Source organism: Aquila chrysaetos, chromosome 15 (genome assembly GCF_900496995.4).
Source record: "Aquila chrysaetos chrysaetos chromosome 15, bAquChr1.4, whole genome shotgun sequence".
Lineage (NCBI taxonomy): Eukaryota > Metazoa > Chordata > Aves > Accipitriformes > Accipitridae > Aquila > Aquila chrysaetos.
This window is the reverse complement of record NC_044018.1, coordinates 20,437,267-20,459,216: the sequence shown is the minus strand read 5'-3', so window position 1 is coordinate 20,459,216 and position 21,950 is coordinate 20,437,267. Positions and strand designations below refer to the sequence as shown.

The 21,950-nt window shown below is 39.1% G+C and overlaps 1 protein-coding gene across 19 annotated transcripts in view; it reads right to left on the bottom strand.

Moving 5' to 3' along the window:
• Positions 1-21,950, bottom strand: part of MYT1L (myelin transcription factor 1 like) — a 312,013-nt gene that overhangs the window by 29,575 nt on the left and 260,488 nt on the right. For all 19 annotated transcript variants that reach the window (XM_030037591.2, XM_030037592.2, XM_030037606.2 and 16 more), the window contains one exon: positions 4,813-4,875. In XM_030037591.2, coding sequence (XP_029893451.1) covers positions 4,813-4,875 — 63 coding nt within the window. The remainder of the gene's footprint in view (positions 1-4,812; positions 4,876-21,950) is intronic.

The following is a 21,950-nucleotide window of genomic DNA, read 5'->3' as shown; positions in this document are numbered from 1 at the left end:
CCGCGGATCTCAGTTTGTGATGCAGGACAGGACTGCAGGCCCTGTGCAGCCCACACGCACAGCAGTCCCCCAGGAGCCAGGGAAAGCAGCTCTTAAACTCTGCCTAATAATCCCTCCGGCTGACTCAGCAGCAGCAGCAGCGACAGCTTTAAAAGGAATAGAAGCCAGTGTTTCGGGGCTGAGAGACATTACGTCCTCTGTATGTCTGAGAAGGAAGGAAGAATAGGCTCAAAAACCAGGATCTCTTGGTAGGACTAAAAATTTCTCTAGGGACCACATTAGAAACACTACCAAACCTTCTCAATCGTCATGTAAGAATCCTATAGAATTGTTGAATAAAAACACGGCAGAGCTCAGAGCTGTACAAGGCCTTCCTGAGAAAGAGTTTAAGTGCTCAGAACTCACCCAGACAAAAAGAGTTGGTAGAGACAAAATTATATGTTAGGCTAAGCAATGTTACATTTAACTAGACACTGAGAATGTTGTTTTTAACTACACAAGGTGGAAAAAGATCTATCTATTCCAAGATCTTATAAGCTCAGCTTTCCCTTTGCATATGAAGAATGCATTATAGAAACCATTTAGTAGACTTGACAGTGACTTAAATAGATATTTAAAGACTTTTTTAAGTAGTTGCTAGCCAAGGACACAAATATGCCTATCAAAAAATCATGCTTTGCCCTCTATTTAAACGTTATTTCCATCTTAACATATCAACATTAAAAAAGAAATCCATCAGTAGAACACCACCTTCAAAAGTATTGAGATGAGAGACAAAGTAGTGTCACCAAAGAAAACTTTCAGTAGAGAAAGAAACAAAACAGAAAATTAAATTTTTGTTTTCAGCATGACAAAAGGTACTTCAGTGTTGTATAGTAGGTCCTGTCTTCAGGAAGAAGAGACAGAAACAGTGGTAGCAAAATTTTCAGTTATTTTGTCTTATCAAGACCAGCGAAGACTACACTGGGAGGAACAAGCAGAGAAAATGGTGATGCAGTCACAGACAGAATTCTGTGTTGGTAAATGAAAAATAGACAAAAATAGAGTTTACATGCTGCAAAGTCATAAATAAGTCAATTAAAGAAAGGGAGGAATGTTAGCATGAGATATTTGACATAGTGTATTACCTAGCAACTTTTAGTGAGATGGCATGGCTACATCTATAGTGGTAAACGGAAGGGACCTAGAACTGCTGTTTCAACCCAAGACCAGCAAGCTCACATCTGTACAGCTAAACTGTCTCTGTAAAGCAGGACAGCTACACCCATATTGCTTATAGAGAATGATCTGGACCCATGCTGAGCCCCAAATCATCTCTGAGAAGTGCCTGGGAGAGTTTCAGTGGCCCAGGGTCAGGACCATGCCAGGGGACATGCTAACAATTTAACAGTGTAGGCATCTGCGCTCATGTGCTTGGACTAGTGCTCTCATCCCATTTCATTTTCTAGTTTAAACGCAGCTGACCGTTCTCCTTTTTAAAGCAAGGCGCTGTTCATCCCAACTTGCATAGTGCACACCAAAGTACGATCCTTCCCTGTGTACAAACTAAACCTCAGAAAGCTTGTGCCACTTAAAAATAGTTTTATTTGAAAACAATAATATCATAATCTGTAGGAAGACAGAGGCAGGAGGAAGAGAGGCTGAGGGATTTAGAATAAGAGGAAGCAGGCTCTGGGGCAAGGGGGCAGTTCAGGAACAGGGTGGTTCATTGTTCCCCATACAACCTGGACTGCAGAAAGTGAGGGGGAGAGGACAGGAGTTACAGATAACGCCCTAGCTTATCTGTGAGACTAGCTGTACCCACGGGGTGAGACTAATCAGGTTTTACGTCTGAAAACTAAACAGTTAATAGAAATGCCTCAGAAAGCAATACTTTTTTTAGTAGGTGTACAGATGGATATGCTTGTAGATGATGACATTTTCATAAAAAAATCTGAATGAAGAATTTCTGCCTTGACTAATGATTTAATGCTTTCTACATATTAAATCAATTTAATTATCACCTACTTATTGGTATTTTGGTGCATCATCTTTTTGCAATAGATCTTTCTATTCTGGCACTATGATTTATTAGAAAATTCTAAGACCTTTCAGGTCCTCTAAACAGACATTTCCAACAGACAGCTTCTGAGGTTATGATTAATTCATTTTTCCTCTGACAGCAGATTCACCAAGAAAACATATGTCAAGGGTGAGCCTTTGCTTTAATATTTTTTATCCTATAATAACCAAAAGCTATTACAAAGTAAACATATTACTTCATTTTTATATCAGTTTAATTCCTTATATATGAAGATAAAAGACAACAAGGGAAATTCAACACCGGTATATGCTGATATGATGATCTTGCATACATTGAATGGGTGTGTGGAACTGCAGAGAGTTATGGCAGAGTTAAATCTGCCTTCATGTGTGCTTGCTGTTGAGCAGCCATTTTAAATACAGATGATACCTAGGCATCTTGGCAGCCATTTAGGAGAGAAGTTTGTCATTCCTTTCCTTCTGAAACTGAAAGGGTTGTAAGTGATGGTATCATACACAGACAAAAATGCCAACTCAGATGCAAGCAGAGGTAAATGCTAATTTTCGGTGTGGGTATTAGAAAGCTTAACTGTGAATGTGCTCTGGGGTCTTTCATACTTAACAGCTCCAGATTTGGGCTACTGGTTTGCTGCCCTTTTAAAGAGCGTGCATTTTGCCAGCCTCACCACCTCAGAAATGGCCTCAAAAGATATCATGACCTGAACAGTGTCGGGCTGGCTCCGTGTAAATGTGACAGGTCTCCTGGGGACATTGGTGGTTTTAAGCAAAGAAGACATTACTCCTTCAGTGTCAGTGCCCCCGTGCCTGGAGGCAGCCAAGGACCCTAGATGGAACTAGAATGATCTTTAGTTTTAGTTCCATCTGTTAGTTTTAGTTCCATCTTTTAGATGGAACTAGATGATCTTTAAGATCCCTTCCAAGCCAAACCATTCTATGACCTGGGGCTGCCAGAGGCCTTTTGAAAAGAAACGAAGGAGTTATGTGGTCAATATAGACATGGTGGCATTTCAAAAGGTTGAATGTGTTAAATCCCAATGAACTGGACAAATTCCAGATCACTTAGTTTTGCAGAATTACTTTTTATATCTTTAGGTGTACTGAGTATGCTGCAGAATCAAATGAAAACTTGGTCCAGCACTCATCTGCAAAAATACAAGAAAATAAGAATTTACAGACAAAAGTAGGTAACACCATCCAGCTCATGGTCCGGTCCTACAGTGGCTAGGTGACAATGACCAGGGAAAGGGTTTAAAAAATGAGCCGACATGCAGTGATTCTCCCCTGCTAACCTTGCCAGCTTTTAGGTTTCTTGTTCGTGACACTTTGCCTTCTGCATCTTCACTGTCCTGCCTGTTTCTGGTTAATATGACCAAATACATCAACAGCCTCCTGAAATAGCAAAGTTGGGGAATAGCTACACCAAGCATAGTGCTGGCAGAGGTGTGAGCTGATAAATCCACACATAGTTAAATGTAGTTCTAAATTTGACCTTAAATCCCTTTGAAAGTGTGACTTAATCTCCTACATCACATAAGTGCTTTTAAAATGTTTACATGTTCTCCTTTATAATATTATTTGTACTTTTGACGTTTAACTGTGCATTACAGAAATTGTTATTGTGATCTTTCATTTTTACAGCGTGTAAAGGTATGGCACATTCCCAATCTCTATGTTATTTATGTTTGGACTTTAAACTGTTTGTTGCTTTTACTTGGAATACATTTAAACTGGGAATTTCTGTATTGACTAGTTATAGGCAATTGTAAAACTACAGGGACTTGGTGAAGCAAGCAAATATCCAGACTCAACAGTATTACTATGCATGGGAGTAAAGAGACTTACTAACAAAAGAGAGGTGGGCTACACTATTATTCTTTGACTAAACAGTGGATAGGTGTTTACAAAATATGGTGCAGCTCTTCTCTACTGATTTATAGTTCTCAAATAGCCACAGGGGAATTGCTAATTACACAGAATTCATAACATTACCTGTACAGTGGTACCACCATAATTGATTTTGGGGTTACCAACAATACTCTAATTAGTAAATGTGAAACTTCTTTTGGCCGTTGGTAGGGATCAAAGTTATAGTTTAGGCAGTTAAGGTAACAGCTTTCATCCATAAATTTCTCTTTCCATTCTTCTGACTTGACATAGTTATGTACGATATGTTGTGATTTAAAAACAAGCCAAGCTTTATACTGAAATGTACTAACAAGACTGGTGCATATTAGATGAAAGAGGTACTTTTTCCCTCTGATTAAAGCTGGTAAGGCTTCAGCTGGGAGAGGAGGTAAAGAACTGGGTCCAATTTTGCATTTCAAGAAATACTGAGAGAGTCTGGAAGAGACTGACAGGAACAATCAGGAAATACAATTTGTGGGGGAAAAAAATGCAGGAATAGGATTTGAGTCCAGAAAATGTAAGACTGTGAAGAGAAGAGTTACTTCATTCAGAATGTAAAGCAGCAGAAACTTATGAATGTTGAATTGCTTCCCTGGGCTAACAGAGAAGGCAGAAAAACTGGATTCATTTTCTACAAAGATTTTGCTAGATATTAGCAAAAATCTTCCTGCCTATGTGTAGTGAGCCATGCTGAAGCTGAGAAATGCTATTCATTGTTGATAAATAGAACGTGTTATACCAACCCATGTGTATGTACAGCACTCAATCCTACTTCGGTATTGAGAGAGGGAAGAGAGGTCTGTTGAGGTCCCTTCTAGCCCTTCAGTTGTTTGATTTAAAGAACAAAACCTTCTCTTTACGTACCTTCGATGTGAAGCATAATTTCCAGTAATATGCCCAGAGCCATCACACCCAGGGGTGGGACACCTAGAATAATAATGGAAGAGATATGGAGCAGTGTTACTGACAGGAAAGATATAACTGCCCTTTAAAAAATATTCATTGGCTCAGTCCTTGTTTCCACAGGTGCCAGCCCTGGGGACCTCCAGCCATTGCTAAACCCGAGCTTAACTCCACACCGAGGACAGGCATAGTTTTTTATTCATAAAATGTTTTTATTTGCTATTCCTCACCTGCCCACTCAAATGCTTTCTGGATATCTCTAGTATCGGCAGATTAGTGGAGATTTCCAGCAGCAGCCTGACATGCCCACACCACCAGGAATGAGTAGGGTTGACAGCAAATGGAATATCCCCATGGTGTATGCTTAGGTAATGGCTAACATTACAGCGAGCTGTTTTGTTTTCCATCAAAGCTACTGCTCTAATCCCACTGCACAGTGTCAGGAGGTCGCAGCATGGAGAGACCCCTCCACCTCTCCATGAAGCGAAGGAAATGCCTAAGGAAAAGGAAATGTGTAGACGGGGAAGTAATGCTGGCCTCTTGCGGAGAAATGGTAACCCACCCAAAGACTCCTAAACACCAAGCTACAGCACCAGACAGAGAAGTCACTGATACAGCCATCAGTGGAATTTCTATCAGTGGAACGACATTAGAGTCATCAAAGAAAATGGATGGGTTTTTTTACATTGCAAAGATGATTGCGATCACCACAGAATAAGCTAAATTATAATGCTAAGTAAAACCATTAGCTGGTATTTGAACTGCTACACTAAATCACAGAAAAGACAAAGGAAGAATTAATTTATATTCATTTTACTGAACAGACGAATGCTAAATGAATTCCAAAAAGTCACTTTTCTTAAGCCTGAATTTCAAATTTTAGCCATGCTTTAAAGCTTCATTTGAAGAAAGCATTCAAATTCAAAAAAGCATGCGCACAAGTTCAGATGTTGCATTCTGAAACATCAGATTTTCATAACATTGAATTCTTTCACTATTTGAATCCAGAGTTCATGCAGACTTTGGCTTTTACCCTTTAGTTACATGTGTGCTTTCCTCAAAGTTGGTCCATACCGGTAAGCTTTCGTTTCACAAAAGTTTCTGCACAGACTTGAAAGTTTCTTAAAATCAGGAATCAAGCAACCCAGAACTCAGTGCAATGGGGCTGTCATGTTCCATTAAGCTGAATTTTAGCTTTTTAAAGCTAGTAAGCATTACCTACTTCTGAGGAGTTCAGCAGGGCCAAACTTCAAACATGATTAACGCAACCTTGAAAGAGATAAATTAAACTGGAATTTGTTAAATGGAGTTCTTACATGGTCTTCATCTGGACGAGTTCAGTTATTCTATAGAAAACATTAAAATATGGTAGCACTTCAGGATGTAAGCCGGTAAAACCTCTGGTGCTCACTACGTCACTGAAGTTTCTTTTCTATGTAACAAACAGCCTATGTGCTTTGGACAAGAAGTCTGATCAACACTCTTAAAGACAATTCTCCTTTTCTCTTGCTTTACGTCTTTGCACAGGACCAAGGATAAGACCATGATCTTGACTAGAAGGTATAAGTATTACTGTGACTCTTAAGATATTAAAGACCATTATACGGGTTGATATAACACATCAATCTTTCTGCTTGTAGAAAGATAAACCCCCTAATTTTGGCATAGTTTCTTCTGACACAAATTAGGTAAAAATATGGCCCTTGGTGAAGAAGTCACAGCTCAGTCTGTGTGGCCCTTACCATTCATTCTTTTCTATGGCTGCACAAACTTTGGCTTTTTCTTTAAGTTAAAAAATAAATGGTTAGGGCATCTTATATGAAGGGTCTTATATTTTAAATACTTCATACTTAAATATTTAGATGTTCTCACTATTTATTTTTATTTTTATTTTTTGGCAAATGTTTTGAGATCTGCAGAGAGACAATCTCTTGCTTCATGTGGTTTCTTAATGCTATGTATCTTAAGTGATCTACAATGCCTACTTCCTTCTTCCATGAAGACCAGCTGCATCACTGAAGCCTGACTGAAGCCTCTAAAGATGTTGAATCAAAGATATGGGAATAAGAATTAATTAAAGGAATTGACTAAACTTTGGCTATAAATGTCCATGGCATTTAAATGAATAAAGGAGAACAAGGAACCGTGAGACTGTTCCTCTGCAGTCTGTCTGAGGTACTACAAGGATTCCTTCTTTATGAACCCATGCTATTGGAAGCCACCATTTTCCTCTGCAGACTTTTCAATCCTTTTGAGAATGAGCTGTTATCAAAACTGAACAATGTTTTTTCTCATCTTTTTTCAAGACTTTTGCTACAGGCAGGCATGATTAATAGTGTCTTAACAAACAGGGTTTATAAGATGCACCAGTATATCCAATCAATCAGTCTTAAATTTAGACCATTACACCTCAACCATTTGGACAGTCTTACACAATTTAAAAACTACCTTATTTCTGTGTCATTTAAAAAAAAAAAAATCCTAAGCAACTGAAGCTAAAGAAGAAATCACCCTGCTGTAAATTGAACTGAGAATCTTCACAAAGGGCTTTATACAGTTCACATCAGTTTAAAATCATACTTTTGATTAAACCAGCAGTTGATTTTTTTATGTAGGCAAGGATTTTAGAAAGAGCTTTCAGATTTTGATTTTGGCACTATAATATTTGTTTTCAGGTCTCATAAGCTTATATTGACCTAAATGTAACAGATGAAATAAGAATTTAGTGCAGTTGCTAAGAACATTTTAAAACCCTGGAACATTTCTATTTACTGTTGTTTCCATTCTACAGGAAGTGCTTATAACCACTGTGAAATACAGGATGCAGATATACAGTAGTCTGTTTCAACTATAAAGTTATTACAATGTTTATTTGCTTTCCTAAGCAGATTAGATAAGGAGACGACTACAAGTCCTTGTACCACTGGAATTGTGAGTCTGTATTTTCAGAATGTCTGATCATACATAGGACTTGCATATACACTACGACTTTACTATCAACTGCTACCTATACATATTTGACTTGACTTAACCAATCATATGTACATGCAACAATGCCAGAAAAATGTATGCACAGTTGCTTGTAAGAGGCAAGTGATGTGAAACCCTTTGAAAATGAATATCAGAGTTAAGTGGAAAACAAGATAAACACTTTCCTCACTTACTTAAAGTGAATGTAATTTGGCAGGATCAAAAGCTTATTTGTAGACTCTACATAATAGCTTATTGCAGCAAAGGGAAATACTTTAGTACTGTAAAGAGTGAGGTGACAAAAGGAATTCACCCTGTAAAGAGTGACATTTGGAACGTATAACACTAGCACTTTACCACAAATTCAGGGCATCCAGTAAAAGAGTGAGCTTGTCAGTGAAGGGGAATGCAGTTAGCACTGCCTTGATGTCCCATTCATTTCACAGAACATCCCAGAGCAGCTTTGTGGGGAACCTAAGCATAAGCAGAAAGCAGGACAGGCAGCAGAACAGCAACAGCTGTGGCAGCTGGATTCAGTACTGGGCATAGATTCAATAGCAGGAATGAAAAAAAAGTGAGCGCCAAACTGAGGTAAATACACTGAAGCCCCACTACCCATCCTTCACCAGGGAAAGGACTGAAGGTGTGCAGCAATTAAAAAAGACTTTTGGCAGCTTGAAGGAACCTAGGGAGGTTCCTGAGACTGGGAAGGAAATGGATGCAACGCCCAAATGGGCTGTGGGAGGGTTTTTCCGAATGCCAATGGTTAAAAGTCTTGCTGCAAGCTCAGCTCAGAAAAAAAAAAATCAGCTCACATCAACATAGCGGGCTACAAATAAGATCCACATTTAAACCTATATTCCTAGACTTTTATCTAGGTCTACAGGAGCTAGATAAGCTTACATGTAGCTTACATATTTAGATTTATAGCTCAACTAGCATAAGACCAAATAGGATGTTACACAAAGATGCAAAGACAGAACTGAGGTAGTTTTGTCCTCATTATCTGACTTACTTCTAAAATTTATTTGAAAACATAAATTATCTCTAAAATATACCGACAAAACAAAGATATAGTAATCTGCAATATAATGAAAACACTTTGCTTTTTTTTTTCCTTCTAGAGATTTTACCACAAAATGACAATGGCTTTTTGGAATCGGAAAGATTGCCCTTCCCTAGGGAGGAGACAGCGCTCCTGGAAGCTTTTGCAGCGCACACAGCCTGACCACAGCTCAGCACCTGCGCCGAGGCTTGGGCCCAGGCTCAGGCTCAGGCTTCCTCTTTCTTTCTCTGAGAAACCCTCAGTTCAGATTCAGCAACACAGTGAATTCTATTTCTATCTCAGTAAAATCTTGTCTTTAAGGTTTGACCAGTTTATATGCATAAATCCAAATGGAAGCCTTGGACCTAGAATTATACAAGCCCAAATTCAGCACACCACGCAAACGAAAGTCAGGTCACTGTAACACATGGTTGCATCTTTTGCTAAGTAGGGTGACAATGTTTAACTTAATCATCAGGGACAGTTTTAGCAACTATAACCAATATAACTTCTTCTCTTCTCTCTGTCTCTTGCCCCTTATATCACCCTTGGCCCCTTCTATGTCCTGCACCAAGCCCTCTCCCTCTGCACACTTCAGCCTCGCTGCTCGTACCACTACAGCCTGGTTTTCACTAAGGAAACGGCATGTTATTAAGTTAGGCTGTAGTTTTCCCAGGAATTGGCAGGTTTGTATGTTATCCCTGCACTTTTTTTTAGCTATCGCTCTTGGGGGATTAACAACAGCACTCAGTGGACACTCTAGAAATAAAGAAATAGTAACAGTCACTAATAAAGGTGAAGAGCATTGCCAGTTCTGATTATGGCAAACTGCTTCGACATTTTATTTTTGTGCTGAGGAAATTTGCTCCCATGGAACTGAATCAAGCCATTAATTTCTCTCACACTGGCCATGCCAAGGGCCATCGGACAGTAGTCCTTTCTAGGACTCACCAAACTATACTGGGATTCAATTGCAACAGGTTGCTACAAAATGCCTTTCATGACCTCTTATTAGTAAGCTTGTGTATCAGCTCTAAAGACTGATGTCAATTTTATTGTTTAGTTTATAGCACTTAGTACCTACTACGTTGTGGATCCAATCTTCCCTGAAGTAAATGAACACACATATAAATAATATAGTCTACCAGACAGAATATGTATCCTATAAATTACTAATTAAATATTTAAAGCAGATGTAGCTAGCAACCCAAAAGAAAAATCATACTGAATTGAATGGGGGAGCAAACAAGTAAGTTGTGCAAAATTTCAGAATGGTTCTTCAGAAAGTTCCACACAGCAAAAGAACTGGGATTTAATAGAAAATTGTATCTTTCCCATAGTTTTATTTTGACCATGCTGTCAATCTCTATAGTAGAGGTGTGATTTTCTGTTGAAGGTTCAGAAAGGCTAGAGAAATATAATTGTTTCCTGTGGGATTTTTTCATAGAAGAACATAGAACTTTTTATTGTTTGGTAGTTGCCATGTATTTGAGATTCTGTTTTATTTGACCGAATCGCCGTGAATGGAATTCATAGGTTGGAAGGCTGGAAGACAGACACAATAATACTTTGCATTTCTATCTTTCATCTGAAGATCTGGAAGTATTTTACAAACATTAATGGATAAAATCTCACAATACTGCTTGGAAAAAGGGAAGAATTTGGCAGAGGAAAACTGGGGCTGAGAGAGGCTAAATGACTTTACACAGAAGAGGAAAACGGGCTAGAAGTAGCGACTCATTCACTGCTCTGTATGCAGCTATAGACCCATATGTCTTCTGAAACTACATGTAGATTCATAAACAAAATATTGTGGGTTTTTTTTCTAGTCAGGTAGTCCAGAAACAAAAGGTTACAAAAGTAAATCTGTAAAGATACTATGTTTGCAGTTCCCTGAATTGTGTATGTGAGGAAGGAGAAAAAAAGTGGGCAAGAAAGGGAAGGGACGAGAAGCTTTGTCACATTAAGAAATGGAGTTTTCTGTAAGGTATCATAAGTTTATTGTATGTCTATGCCTCTATGAATTTGAGTGCTTGTCAAAAAACAACAGGTTTGCAGCTCTTGACAAACAAGTCCCTGTTTAAACTATTAAAGAGGCCAAAAGAGAGAACGAGTTTTCCTCCAGTTCCTTCCTATGCCACTCACCACTAACCTGCAGGGAGCACTCCAGGGTGACCAGGGAGATCACAAACACAGCTGTATGGTCCTCAGCGGAGGTTTTTTGGCCACAGGTGTGTCAGTAACAGTCAGGGTTGTGGTTATTGTTATGAAAACACCTATTTAGCAGGAACTGGACAGAAACCAGCAACTCATTTTGCCTTTACCTTTCTGAGCAGTCAGAGCAATGCCTCACAGCCATTACTGTTCTAGCCAGCTCTGTGAAAGCAATCTGGATGTGTAAATCTCTAAATCTTATTTTCAGTCCCAGGTATTTTGGTAGATTGTCAAGCTCTAATTACGTATGTGAAGTGGGAACGCTGCTGATCCTTTTCCTCATGGAGACACAGAAGAAAAGCCATTGTCTGTCCTAATTCCAGCAGGAACACAGATGCTTTTCCACTTTTAGCCCATTGTCTTTTATGGTCTATTTTTTTGCCATAGCATTTGACTTCTGAATTCCTGAAGTGTTGATATTTTCTTTTGATGCCAGACAAAACCCCTCTACCTACACAACCTTTCTGTGAATTTGCAATGAAAAACTGTTTTGTTAGGATGGATTTATTTTCTCTTAATTTCCCTCAGTGAACCTGCACATCTACATACTTCTTCACTCTTTTACTTTCCATCCATACTCCTCTCCAGCATTTCTCTTCCACATTCTACTTCTTCCTTTTCCAGATCCTTTTCCTTCCTCATTTTCATCTCTTGTCACTTTTAAATTTTCTCTCTCTCCCTTTTGCTTCTTTTTTCTCTGTCCCCTTTGGCTGATGTCTTCATTCTCTGTTCCTCCCTCATCCTTTCCTCCTTTCATGATCTCTAATAACCTTGAAGTCGACAGTTCTTTCTTCTTTCCTCCTCTTTGCTGTTTCTTTCCATTATCTCTTCTTTTATCACCCTTCTTGTCCTCCTGCCCTTTTCTCCCAGCTGATTTTATCTTTCCCACAGTCTGTATTGCTTGTGGTCCTCTCACATTGCTGATGTGACTGGGTACACATTGCGTCCTTGTGTCAGGGGAGAAAACGCTGTGTGTTGTGAAACCTTAACAGAATTTCTTGGCTGCCAAGACACAGTGAGTCATTTTAAGTGTCTTGCTCTCTTTTATTTTCATTAAAGTCCTTGTAAGCTTTATCACTGGCTTCAAAAGGAGCAGAACCAGGCTAGCACTGAGCGCTTCTGAAAATTGCATTCAGAGCTCATTTGAATTGGTTCAACAGGCAACATAAACTCTGTGGGACAGGTATGCAGATAATGAATATTTCAGCGGATCTTCAGTCTATGGTTTCATGTTCAAGGCTAAACCTATGTCCTAGTCCTCACAAATATACCTACAAAAGCATGTGAACTCAGAGCCTTATAAATATCAAAGGTTCATAAAGATACGCTGGAAGCCAAAAATAAAAAAAGAAGATAAATTTAGATTCATATGCTAATTATTTCCCTGTACTCAGCCTAACTAGAAGGAGTACTTAATCACACAAATTCAGTATTAGCAAAAGTGCAATATATTACTTTTTCATATATAAAATACTGCTGACATTTCTTAGCAGAATGCCACTGACAGGACAGGCCTCACTGGAGGTAATAGGAAAATTTTAAACCCCAAAGCACAGCAGATATAAAGGAAGAGGATTTGAGGAAATAACAAGAGCCAGCAAGAAAAAAATTGTGGTGGAATAGCAAATGAGTGAATTGAGAAAAATCTTCTATCATCTTGTCAGTTGCTTTTTGGCATTGGATCCAGTGCAGTTCCAGTAGGAATGGGCAGGAGATCAGGGGACACAGGCAAGGATCACTCCTGGCGGGGCATTACCGAGCCCTCTCAGAAGACACTGGGAGAACTGCAGGTTGGAGATTGGAAAGAAGTGTAGAATGGAAGGATTTGTTGTTACCACTTTCACTGTACAGTCTTTCTGTCCATGAGGGAATGATGCCAGGCCTATGGAGCTAGTCCAGGCATGAGACTAAAATAATTTTGGCTCAGAGGCTTCGTGGAGTAACTTCAGGCTCTTCTATCTCTGATGAGAGATTGCTCTGTCTCTCTCCTTGCCTCTAAAAATCCCCAGCAGTTGAATGGTTCTAAACTGGGGATGGCTGACTGCATACTCTTCTCCTTAAGTAGAATTTAATTAATTAATTCCCTGACTTTCTGCATGTACAGTTTTTCTGTCCTTAGCTGCTGGCATTATCTGTATTGCATTCCTGCATTTTTTGAACTGTGGGGGGGTGCGAAAGAACATGATATGTTTTTCAATTACACTGAAAGCCATTTTCCTATGAGCAGACTAAAATGCATCATGCTGGCATTTAAAATAACTGCTGTGCACTCGAATGCACAGATACACACGATGCGTTTAAATTAATTATATTGCTTTAGAAAAAATATTCCTGTGCCTTCAGTTACCACCTCTGCATGCTGCCTGTTTTGCTAGCAGTCAGGACTTCCCAGCTTCCCAGCAGCAAGTGCCATGACGTGCTGCCCGCTGTTCTCACATCTAGCACCAGCATATACCGCCTAACATGCCAGTTGCCAAAGGCATGGTATGTGCCTAATGTGAAATAGCTTCTGTGCGCTACCCAGGGGGTGCTCCGTTCGCAGAAGCTGCCAGGGGGAAGCTGTGAATCAGCTCTCTCCCTGGGCACCCTGCCCACGCTTCCTCTCCTGCCAGCATCGCCTGCCTCGGAGGCAGCACCGGCCAGCTGCAGATCCCCTCCCCGCAGCGGAGAGCACTTCCTGGCACCAGGGATGAATCAGTTCCAACATATGCAAATTCAAATGTTCATTTCCAAACACCTCAGCCTTTGAAAAAAAGCTTCATTTTTATAGTGAAGAAAAAACGCCAAAAGATCAAGGCACGGAGAAAAATGCAGGAGAATATAGCCTTAAGAGAACATGCCCTACAACTAGGAGCGAAGCCATGCAAGTTCTCGGTCTCCTACTAGCATTGCTGCGAGCCTGTGTTCGGAAGAAAACCCCACATGGGCTTTTTCCAGTAATTTTGGGTAGACACATTTGTTTCTGAAGAAGAATGTCCTATTCTTGGTTGGTCTATAATATGGGAACCACTAGGCCTCTCAGGAATATCTGCCACTCAGCCACTGCACAGCAAGATTGGTCCAGCCAGGGTTTGCAGAACAGCCAGTGACATGATTCCTCTGGCTCCCTGTATGTGAAACTGGGTCCAAGAGAAGCACGTGAAGACAGTAGCACAGGAAAAGCATTTTGGTATTCCTCACCTTAAAAGGTGTCTTCAGACGCTTGTACAACTGGCCTAACTTTTCTCTTTATGATGTAAATGGAAGTATTAGCACAACATTAAATTAAAATTAGGCCAAATGCTCAGTACTTTGAAAATGCACTCTTTACAGTAGGGCATTTTTCCCCTGATAAGAGATTTACATTACTGTTAGTAGCCTGCTGGTTGCCTTGAACACCATAAAATTGTCAATAGCGTAATTCCTGCATTGTTGTCTCTATGTTGCTGCTTCTCCCACGCTCTGCTCTTTTGTACTTCATATATCTTCTCCCAGGTGAAGCAATTACCAAAGGGTCTGGTGGGCACAGCAGTATGACCTTGAATCTGTCACTTCCTGAGAATTTCTTGGAGGTTTGGGATGACTTCAAATCTATGAATCTGGAATACTCTCAACGGTCAGCACCTCCCCAAGAAACACCGAGAAAAGCTATCAGATCAGGATTGCTAAAAGCAGAGGAAACAAATTAGCAGCTTTCATACAGTCTGTGGCCTTAAGAATCCACTAAAGTTGTTGGGAAGAGAATGCGCACAACCCAGCATTAGCCATTCCTTAGTTATTCTGTTTATCGGTTCTTCATTTGAACAGAACTGTTCAACTTGTGCATGCACAAATACTCGATCAAGAGAAGGACTCTAGAAGACCACAGGAAAGGAGACAGTTGAATCAAATGTAAGGGGGAAAGGAAAGGCTGACTGGGAAGGACAGAAAGAATAAGAGCATGAAGAAAGTCCAATATATACGTCCTCTTCCAAAATAGCATATCTAATATTTGAAAGACTAAGCCTCCAAATATTTCTAGCCCTATACAATGAAGAAAGAAGCATGAGTCCTGCCTCTAATGAAAGTCCTCTCAGTCTAGCATTATGGCAAAGCCATAAATCAACAGGATTGTAAACACCTTTGAGTTATCTAGGAAAAATATCATGGGCAGCATGAGGGCTCAGCGGTTTGCAAAAAAAAAAACCCCAAACCACTAAAATAATCCAAATGACAGAAAATGTAATGGGCTGGAATTTTCTTCACTATTAACAGCTTGTTTCTTACTCTCTTGTTTCAGAAGAGCAATTAAAAAGATGATTTTCAGTGCACATTCAGAAAGGTAAGATAAGGTAAACATAATAGTTCGGTGTAAAATGTGTTTAGTAAGTAATTGCATCTTGAGGCTGAGAGGTATGTTTTGTTCCACATGCAGTCACTGCACTGTGCCCATTAGCAACCTTGAGAAGTGCTATTGTACCGTGAAGTTCCTATACTGGATGGACTTTTAAATCTTTTCTGAATGTATGTGCTTCTATCTGAAAACACGTGCCATTCATTAACGGGGACAGGTTGATGTTTGGATAAAGGGAGCAAACCCTCAAGGGTTTCGCTTTCCCAGACAGATAAAGCAGAGATACTGCTTTCTATTTTGGGGGTGAAGAGTCAACAGCAAAATACTAAAATCCTTCAGTTTTTGTTTCATGAAAACAAGCAGCTTTTCCCCTCTAGGCCTAAAAACATTTGTCAGAAGCCCAAGTGAAGAAATGTGAAAATACTGAGTGTGAATTATATCAGACTGTGAGAGGCAGTCTGGTCTAGTGAGAAGGCTAATGAACAGTACAGCTAAGGGAAATGGTTTTTTTAACCAATTTTCTGTGTGATTTTATACTAATTTTTGAAAACTTCTCAGACTTGCTCTAATTTTTCATGTGATTGACTTGAGACTCATGCTCCATCTACAGTGACTTTTAAGTATTACCTCACTGTTTACTTGAGCCCTAATTTACCTCGGGCCTGCAATGTTAAGCAAGACTTAATTACTACTGAAAGGAAAAATTCCTAGTGCGAGTCTAGTCATGAACCTGTCTGCAAGGAGGACAGGTTGGGCATGACCACAGCTGTGCCCACCCCTACAAGTACTCCATCCTACTGCCTTCAGGTAGACTTAGATGGTAGACGGCAGGCAGACAAATCAGCCCTAATGGAGGAACACTTAGGAGGGTACAGTGTTTTTTGTATTCTTCCCAGCGCTCTGAGGGCTACAAACACTAAGCTGCAAGTTTGCATTGCTGCAAGATGCTGGAGGACAGTTATGGGCCTGGAGCACTTGATATACAAGGCTGAGAGAGCTGCCTTGTTCATTCCTATGAAGAAAAGTGTAGGAAATCTTACTGCTGTCTACAAATACCTAACAGGATGGTACATTGAAGGCGTACCAAAAGTCTTCTCAGAGATGCACAGCTGAAGAATGAGAGGCAATGGGGACAAGATTCGCAATGGGAAAGCCCAATTTATTATAAATGAAAAAAAAACCCTACCATCAAGCTGGTTAAACACTGGAACAAGTTGTGGGAACTCTAACCTTAGAGATACTCAAAACTTGACTGAACGAGGTCCTGAGCAACCTGCTCCAACTGGACTTGGTCTGAGCGGGAGTCTGGAGTAGGTAACATTTGGAGGTCCCTGCCTACATGATCTTATAATTCTGTAATACGACTTAAAAGCTTATCAGAGAGCATACTGTTTGGCCTCCTGTTGGTAGTACAGATGCAACATTTCCGTACAGGCTCATCTCCAGAAAGCTGAAGCACTACCATTCTACTTGATTTCAGTCCCTTCTTGATAGTTCAAATTCAACCATCAGCCAATTTCTTTGTATAGTTGTATATATTCGAAATATTTGTATATTTCTTTGTATTTGTATATGTTCTTTTTAACAATTGAAAATGATGACTTTGAAGTCCAGTTTGCAGAGCTAATGTATGTCCAGAAATTCTCAGTGAGGTAGATAAAGTGGATCACACCAAACATCCCGATCAGTGAGAGGGACTGTGTGCCTCCAATAATACTCCCAGTTTCTGCTCCGCACATCCATCTGCCTCTGCTTCAGAGCTTCCTGTCCCTCCTGAAAGGATGTTGCAGCTGTCTGGGTAGCAGTAAAAGAAACAACGGAGCTTTCAGTATGGTATTCAATAACACAAAATTGGTGCCATTTCACCCTAACCTGTCAGACTGTATGAGGCAGTTTGCACATTATGTGAACAAAGGAGACATCCCTTCAGCGAGGGCAGGAAGCTCCGATAAGACCATTAAAACTGTTCCAAGCTAAACTATGCCTTCTTGTGCTGGAATCTGAGACTGTATTGAACAGCACTTAAGTAGTAATTCCAGCTTCATAAGAGTGTTCCAAGGTATCATTAAGTAGAGCACTTGAAAATGAATTGTGCTTTTTATTGTCACGGGATACAGTCTGGTGTCTTCTCTTACTTTGGCCCTCTTTACTTTCTCCTTAAATTTAAAAAAGGCAGAAAGCCCACACTTTTGTACAATTTCCCCTTCCGCAACTCCCATAAGATTAGGCAGTGCAAGCTTGGTTTATACTACAAACATTTCATGAAAGAGCCACTTTAACTTCGCAGTCCAATAGCTGCAGGAATAGCTTCCTAAACAGCTGTGCAATGTGCTGGAGAGGTCGGAGGTTACAAACAGGGATAAATGGCTGTGCAGCACAACGGCACTGTGCGACTGCATACTGCAGTGTAGAAAACAGCTCACTTGCCCAGAAACACTTCGCTCACGGTCGGGAACGCAGGCAGAGAGAGAAAGTGCTCATGCTCTATTATACCTTAGGGCTCAGAGTTCTCGTGCACTGCAGAATTAGAAAAGCAGCCTTGAGTGAGAGGCTAACAACTTTGCCTTACATGATTTTTACAAGAAAAAGGTTTCCCTCTGATTTTTTTTAAAGCAATACACTTCCTTTCCAAAATCACTTCTTGTTTTTGTGTGCTTATAGCCAAATATCCCCAAGCATCTATTTACTGCTCCTTACTCTGATTTCTAATTCACTTGGCTAGTGTTGATACAGATCTCATCTAAACATTGATTAATAGTTTTCTCTTTCCAGGCTGGCGAAGAAGAACCATAACTTTCTATTTTCAGAGTGCATGTTTACATCTTGTATTCAAACTGTGACAAAATATTTTGTTTTAAATCACTATCTTTACAAACATTCCTGCTAATTAACTGCCCCCTGACAAGGATTTGGGAGAATAATACATGGGGCAGGAACATAGCTGAAACACAAATTCTCTGTTTTGATTAGCTCAGCAGTTATGATCCTCAGCTATACATGACATGGGAGAAGAAGAGCATCTTATTAACCTCCTGGCATGAAGTAGGGATAGGCAGAATTCCACTCACAGCACCCATTTAGCCATAGGAAAACCACTAACTTCAAGATGACTGTAGCATCTCAGGAAGGTCAACTGAAAGACTGTGGAACAGGTAACCCAGCACACCACATCTTACAGAAATGTCTCCCATAGGTTGCCGCTTCCCAGTACTCATTGTTGTGGACTGTATCTCTTGCACAGAATTTAATCCATTGGCAGTGGTTTTAGAAATTGCCAAGTTTCCTTTTTTACGGTGAGGGAAATTTGTAAGAAAAAATTACCCTTTGGAGAAATGTCTTATTCATTACATTTACTTTACCTTTGAATGGAAAGCATTTTCATTGACATGAACAGACAAAAAAAAGTTTTTCTCAGCCTTATAGACAATCCCACTACCTTGAAATAATGGCTTTTAAACTTTGAGATGGAAAAAAATTGTTTTTGAGATCATTCTTGATTATATAAGACTTTATATAAAACACGTTTGGTCTGTGGTACGTTAACATTCGCAAGAATTTTTGCAAAAATTGGAGATATATGGTCCTGGCATGTTTACTTAGTACCTGTTTGTGAATCAGTAGTTGTGGGTTCAGTAGTGTTAATACCAAAATTTGTAAAAATGGAATTAAAATCAGGTAAACTACGGTTAAGACATTGTATTCTGGATACAAGTTTTGCATACAAACTGATGGACAATAACCTCTCATATGCATTAAATATTACGTATTTTCAATTTACAGAGGTTTATTGTATTGAATAGAAGTCAAACAAAAGTTAAGGAACTTCCTTACCAATATTTGACTAATTGATACCTTAAAAATACCTTTTTCTTCTAAAACAAGTAACGAAAGGACTCTGTCTATGACAGTGTCAACCTGAAACTGTTTTTGTCAAGCGTAAGGAGTGCAAATTCTGCTCCTGGGGTTATGCATGGAATTTGGCCTTATAATATTGTTCTCATACCATTAAAAACCTGCTGCTCACGGAACGCTTTTCACAGTTACAGAACATAATCTCAGATCCAAAGCCAGCTAAAGACGGTGGGAAGTTTTCCATTGACTTAAGAGGACTTTGGATCAGGTCTCAGGAAAGACTTAGAACCATTGAAGGTCTTTTTCTATGAATGGGATTGTTGAGGATTAAACCTTATCTGGCTTTAAAAAAAAAAAAAAAAAAAGCTTAATAATTCTGTTCTTTCAGATTCTTCACACTGAAGTCACAACAGGTGTATTTGGGTGTTATTCAAAAACAAGGCCCTTGCCCCTCCTCCATTACGCCTATACTTATGGAACATACTTACGCTTTCCTGACAGATGTTTCTTGATTAGTGCATCAGAGGAAAACAAATCACCACCTACAATGGTTCCTGGAGAAGCCTTGAGGAGAAACCCATAATCTATCATTTTTTTAAAAAATTATTCAGTTCTTTTCATATGAATTTTTATGATTTCCCTGTTTTTTTTCCATAATTTGTTTATAAATCTTATTCATGGGGAACAAAAGCAGCAATTTATCTCTGCAGTGTCCAGCATACCCAACATTTGCAGCTTTTACATTAAAACTTCTTTGTGAAATGCAGAGCAGTTAAAACAGCAGATACTGAATTCACTCCCTTTTAAAGAATAACGCTGGTATTTAAAAGAAAAATATACAGATACTTGTAAGAAATAACCAAGATGTTTCTTAATTTTTACATCTATTGTCTGATATCATATTTAATTCATGGCTGAATTATAGATTCAGATCATATAGGAAAAAAGTAAATTATAGGTTGTTTACCTATTGAACTCTGAATTTAGCATTCAGTAGACTGCATTTAATACAGGGCCATTTTAGTTCTTTTAGCTATCATCAGTTTATACAAGCAAACAAAAAATCCCTAAGCTCATAGTTTTACAGGAAAAATGAGTAAGTTGTGATTTTCTACTAAGTCTGCTTTGAAATGCTTTTTGTGTGAATTATGTGTTCAAGAAAAGTGCCAAACTGATTGGCCTGGAAAAAACAGTTCTCTACCTCTAAAAAAAAAAATAAAAAGAAAAGAAAAGAAAGACTATGGCTTGGTTTTCTTATAAACTGTATCTGTATCATTTGATTCCTTCCCTACTTAATATAGAAGAAAAGTACTCCAGTATCTAATCTCTTTTAAATAAATTATATTTATAGCTCTTTTAAGCTGATCATATGCTTTCATAATGACGTCCCCATTAATTTGCAGTCTGAAAATTTGGAAACTAGATTCCGTTCATCTCAGTGTACTGTTAACTCTGAAGCCTGAAGATAGCATTTTAAATATCACTCTGATTGATTGACTGCTCTACAGCTGACCATTTTAATGAAACTATGTAAATAGTATAATTCTGGAAACTGCACCTAAAATGTAATTTATTTAGATTTAATTTTTTTCAAGGGTCTTTTTTCCTTTTTACCACAGTCTGAAAAATAATAGGTAACAATAGTAATGTGCTTATACTGCAGTCCTCCTCTGCCTCTTTTTTATTACAGAAAACAGATACTGCTGGAGCTGAGTGCAGTGTAAGCACAGTCAAGCATATAAAAATAATTAATGATGGCCAGTGCTAAAATAGTCCTCAAAATCTAAGGTTGTTTCACACAGTGTACACCAAATGAGCCCATGCTGAAAGAGCACAGTGTCGTTATCTGTGGAAGGAGAGAAATCAGCAGACTTTGAAGCAGTGGAAATTCTGTGTGTGTTAGGGTAGAAGAGCAGTTTTTACATGCAGATGAGCAAATGTAAATTCCACTTACTGGGAGTACAAAAAATATTGTAAAAGAAGATTATGATGAGGTGTTTATGAGGGATGTGGGATATTTTAGAGATATAAAACATTGATATAGATACTACAGTGCTGCAAAAAATGTGTGCCACATAAAGTCCCAATAGCACTGAGATAAAAATAAAGGGGTGAACTTAACTGCATGGCAAAATCAGATGTTACTGTGCAGATACAGACACCAAGTAATCGAGTTAGCAATTGGCCATTCTAAGAAACCAAACAATGCAAGGAATTTTATAACTTCAAAAGATTTAAATAAGGCAATCAAACATGAATGCTAACCCAAGAAAGTAGCTGAGGGCATCTGCCCAGATCATCACTGTTGTATCTTAGCGTAACTCCACCGAAGGCAATGGAGCTATGCTAATTTACGCCAACTGAGGATCCAGACAATCGTATTTAGGACTTTGAGTGACAAAATTACTTTTATTTCGGGGTATATGTTAAAGGGTTTTGGCAAGTCTGACCAAACACAGAAAGTGCAAAACACTGCACTTTTAATTCCCCTTTTAGCAACCGTAGAGTTTATGCAACTTCCCATGGGGATTGCCTCAGCACTTGGGATATACCACAGCATCATGTTGCAGATCTTTGCGGATCTGGATGGAATGAGCAATTGGTTATGATCTGTTGATTTGAAGCAAAAATGATCAACATCACAATGGGAGTTTGCACAATAACCAAATTGTGCCAAAGAAAAGACCCTTGAATTGAATACGAGCA